Source organism: Lipotes vexillifer, unplaced genomic scaffold (assembly GCF_000442215.2).
Source record: "Lipotes vexillifer unplaced genomic scaffold, Lipotes_vexillifer_v1.1 scaffold1330, whole genome shotgun sequence".
NCBI lineage: Eukaryota > Metazoa > Chordata > Mammalia > Artiodactyla > Lipotidae > Lipotes > Lipotes vexillifer.
In genome coordinates this window covers 37,342-42,270 of record NW_006787533.1, presented here as the reverse complement: position 1 = coordinate 42,270, position 4,929 = coordinate 37,342, and the positions used below count along the sequence as shown (strand labels likewise).

The 4,929-nt window shown below is 37.3% G+C and overlaps 1 protein-coding gene across 1 annotated transcript in view; it reads left to right on the top strand.

Moving 5' to 3' along the window:
• LOC103072412 (protein unc-80 homolog) overlaps positions 1-4,929 on the top strand; it is a gene marked incomplete at its 3' end in the record, with an annotated part of 220,293 nt that overhangs the window by 179,674 nt on the left and 35,690 nt on the right. The window contains exons 37-39 of the mRNA XM_007460228.1: positions 461-561; positions 1,558-1,644; positions 3,229-3,412. Coding sequence (XP_007460290.1) covers positions 461-561; positions 1,558-1,644; positions 3,229-3,412 — 372 coding nt within the window. The remainder of the gene's footprint in view (positions 1-460; positions 562-1,557; positions 1,645-3,228; positions 3,413-4,929) is intronic.

Genomic DNA, 4,929 nt, shown 5'->3' with positions numbered 1-4,929 from the left:
CCCACCTCTGGTAACAAATCTGTCCTATGTATCTATGAGTTTGGGTTTTTCTTAGATTCCACATATGAGATCATATATTTTTCTTTCTCTGTCTGACTTCTTTCACTTTGCATATAACACCCTCAAAGTCCATCCATATTGTCACAAATGGGAGGATTTCCTTTTTTATGGCTAAATGATATTCCATTGTATATCACAAATGCATTTTTAACAAAAGCAATGCTAATATTTAAAGGGCATCCTATACTCTTTTGTCACATTTTCCTTATAGGCTAAAATGTTCAGAAACAACAACAAAAAGAACAGATACCTGCCTTTCAATAGAAAAAGAGTTCACAGAACCTCTGTAAGGCAAAAATTTGGGAGAGACCTATTAAAGTTTAGTAAATTACTTGAATACTTTATCTAATAGATTTATCTCCATTTAAGATGAATATTCAATTTCCTTTCTCTTCTAAAGTGAGTGCTGTGGCCCAGCAAGTCTTATGGAATTGTCTAATTGAAGATCCATCAACAGTTCTTCGACATTTCCTGGAAAAACTGACCATCAGCAATAGACAAGTAAATTCCTCTTTCTTTATAGTGTAGCTGTGTAGCTATGTGTGTGAACATGGTTAAAACAAGCAGTGGACTTTATAGTGACATGCATGCAACGTTGGTGTCCTCTGACATATAGCCGAGAAGTACTTTGGATGATGATAATGATGAACAAAGTAAACTTGGCTGTTTTCTTTTGAATTTCTCCATTAACTGATGTCTCCGTATGTATATGGTACACTGCTAGTAATGACCCTAAGATGCTGAAAGATTCTCAGTCTTTTAAACAAAGATTAAATTCAGTTTAATGTTTTCAGTGTTCAGTACATTTACTGAATTCTGCCTGGCTGGTAGTATGTGGTGCAGGTAGTATTATTAAAGTATGTTGAAACTCTCCATTAATCAAAAAATCTAATTTATCAGGTCACCCTGTGAGATTATGCCAAATAAAAGTCATTTTCTGAGCAATGGCAAAATACCCTGATGATTACAAATTGTTTCTTCATTTCTGTGTTATGGTCCTGTTCACTGGAAGATTAAGTTTCTGAAAGGAAGGTTAATAATAAACACCTCCATTTATCCTCTCTTGGCCCAGCTTTATCTCTTTGACTTGAAACGTAGGAAGCAGAACTATGAAGTTCAATAAACCTAGTTTGTTTAATGGTTTCTTAAGATAGATCCTCCTCACATTTCCATCATACCTGGAAGCCACAGCAAATAGAGATGACTAAATGTACAGCTTTCCTGTGATTTGCCTGTGACCTAGACACAGTCTAAATTTTTATTTAAAAATTTGACTCTTAGTAATTTCATATATTAGCTTCTAGGAGACGGTGTTACAGTTGGTTTAAATGCTATTTAACAAGTATCACACATACTATATTAAAATTCTGAACATAAGGGAAATCAACATGTGGGCAAAAGTAAGAAAAATCCCCCCACCTTGCTTTTCAAGAAGTTAATTTTATTTCCTACAGCATGGCAGCTGAATGAGACCTAGAAATTCTGTTGTTCTTTCAGGATGAGTTAATGTACATGCTGCGCAAACTTCTCCTGAATATCGGAGACTTTCCTGCTCAGACCTCTCACATCCTATTCAACTACTTGGTGAGTTTCACCTCCAGTAGGTTATAAATGTTCATTTCCAAGTAGGAAGCAACACTAAGAGAAAAAGATCTTAGGAGATTTTTTTTTTCAATAAGCTCCCATTAATTATATGACTGAAGGTGAATCATGGTCAGCTGAATTCACCACTGTTTGTATGGGGAAGCCCCTCCTGGCACAATCCTTGGCATGTGATGGGCACTCAATAAATGTCTCTTTCCTCTCTGTCTCCCTTTGGCATTATAGAACTTCCTCATGCCGGTCCATAATTTTAGTTTTCTGTTGAAAAAATGTATATGTCATCTTTTTTTTAAATTCTTTTTTTTAACACCTTTATTGGAGTATAATTGTTTTACAATGGTATGTTAGTTTCTGCTTTATAACAAAGTGAATCAGCTATACATATTCATGTATCCCCTCCCTCTTGTGTCTCCCTCCCACCCTCACTATCCCACCCATCTAGGTGGTCACAAAGCACCGAGCTGATCTCCCTGTGCCATGTGGCTGCTTCCCACTAGCTATCTATTTTACATTTGCTAGTGTATATATGTCAGTGCTATTCTCTCACTTCATCCCAGGTTACCCTTCCCCTTCCCCATGTCCTCAAGTCCATTCTTTACGTCTGCATCTTTATTCCTGTCCTGCCCCTAGGTTCTTCAGAGCCATTTTTATTTTTTTTAAGATTCCACATATGTGTTTTAGCATACAGTATTTGTTTTTCTCTTTCTGACTTACTTCACTCTGTATGACAGTCTCTAGGTCCATCCAGCTCACTACAAATAACTCAATTTCGTTTCTTTTTATGGCTGAGTAATATTCCATTGTATATATGTGCCATATCTTTATCCATTCATCTGTCGATGGACATTTAGGTTGCTTCCATGTCCTGGCTATTGTAAATGTGCTGCAATGAACGTTGTGGTACATGACTCCTTTTGAATTATGGTTTTCTCAGGGTATGCTAACACATATATATGGAATCTAAAAAAAAAAAAAAAAGGCTCTGATGAACCTAGGGGAAGGACAGGAATAAAGACGCAGATGTAGAGAATCGACTTGAGGACATGGGGAGGGGGAAGGGTAAGCTGGGATGAAGTGAGAGAGTAGCATTGACATATATACACTAGCAAATGTAAAATAGATAGCTAGTGGGAAGCAGCCACATGGCACAGGGAGATCAGCTCGGTGCTTTGTGACCACTTAGAGGGATGGGATAGAGAGAGTGGGAGGGAAACGCAAGAGGGAGGGGATATGGGGATATACGTAGACATGTAGCTGATTCACTTTGTTATACAGCAGAAACTAACAAAACATTGTAAAGCAATTGTACTCCAGTAAAGATGTTAAAAAAAGAATAGCAGTAAGTATTTTAGTGATAACATAAAAATATATGGCAACCTGTTCAGGCCAGTTTTCCAGTTATCCCTTCTTCTGCTTACTTCCACTGAAAGTGTTAGAGAAGCATTTGAACAGAGAATTCAAAGGCAAAAAAACAATATTTAATTAAGAAAATGAAAAGCCAAGGAAATGAGAATGTAAGCTCAGAATTACTGTGACTTTGTGACCACTTCCTGTTCTGACTTATAGGTAGGATTAATCATGTACTTTGTGCGGACCCCCTGCGAATGGGGGATGGATGCCATTTCAGCCACTCTGACTTTCCTGTGGGAGGTGGTCGGTTATGTAGAAGGCCTTTTCTTCAAGGATCTGAAGCAGACCATGAAGAAGGAGCAATGTGAGGTCAAGCTCCTGGTGACCGCTTCAATGCCAGGTACTGCTTTTGGAAGACATAACTTTTTTGGAGTATAAATAAGGCTTTTACAAACCAAGTGTCTCTTTCATTCATGAGAAGATTTTCTGACCCTGGGATTGAGTGCTTCAAAGAATTTTTGTTGAATACAATCTGAAGAAATACAATAGACCCTTTAAAAGTCAGCAATTGCCAGATGAAAAGGGAGACATCAGAACTGAGATCCGCGTGAATCAGTACTTGAAGGACTGCCAAGGTTAAAGATTTATTTAAGTCTATTGCAGAGGGCCAGCTGAACTGAGAGCCTTTTTGAATGAATTTTTGGCACTGCAAGGAGAATACTGTTGTTTGCATGGCAGGGACCCCAGGCTTTTGTAAACTCACTGAGAGATGGCTTTATGAAAAATTGGAAAAGGGAAAAGCAGGAAGGAAAATTACAAAAAAACATGCAGTGTGATATAAACTCTAGATACAATTCCTTTTCACTTTGGATAGCTTGCCTTTCTTGGAGATAAAATTTTGCCAAGCCTTTATCCTTGTGCAATGTCTAAGAAAATGTGAGATAATACATGTATTGAAATAAAAAGACAAAGTTATATATAAATAAGAACACAGGTTCTGGCAGCAAAGAGGCCTATGTTAAAATCAGAGCACTGCCGTTTATCATCTGTATAATTAATATTAGCTATGAAAAAGTACATCACTTTTAAAGCTTTCTTTACTCACACGTACAATGGGAGTATGATTCATACTTCATAATTGTGAGGAATAAATGAGTTTAGGTTTGTAAAATATTAGCTGCCATACGTGACACGTGGTAAGCATTCAGTAAGTGGTAATGGTATATTTATGTGTCTATAGGTTACTCAATAAAGAGATCAGCTTTTATCACAGCAAAGAAACATATTGTCAGGCATATACTTAAAAACAACTCATTATAAATCAAGGTATATCATAATGTTCAGTCTCACCAGCCAAGCAGAATACAGAAAATGTAAATTTAAACTACCTTGCAGGTACTTGTTTAGCTTTTTCTAATAGCTCTGTTTCTATCTTCTCAACCATTATTACCTCATCATCTCATTTAAAATAAAGGAATAGATTATTTGTTGGAATGCTTAAGGTTTGAATTCTGACTCTTCCACTAAATAAATGTGTCTTTGACTAAGTTACTTGTAAGTTCTTATTTATAAGAATAAGTTCTCTCTGTTTCTTCATTTGTAGTGTGAAAATAATAATACCCATATCATAGGATTGCTATGAGATTTAAATATGATTATGCACATAAAACCATTTAAAAGTATGGGGAACTCCATAAACGGTAGCTATGATTTTTAAATAATAAGTAAACATATTTAAAATATATATTTAGGTCTTCCCTGGTGGCGCAGTGGTTGAGAGTCCGCCTGCCGATGCACGGGACATGGGTTCGTGCCCCGGTCTGGGAAGATCCCACATGCCGCGGAGCGGTTGGGCCCATGAGCCATGGCCGCTGAGCCTGCGCGTCCAGAGCCTGTGCTCTGCAACGGGAGAGGCCA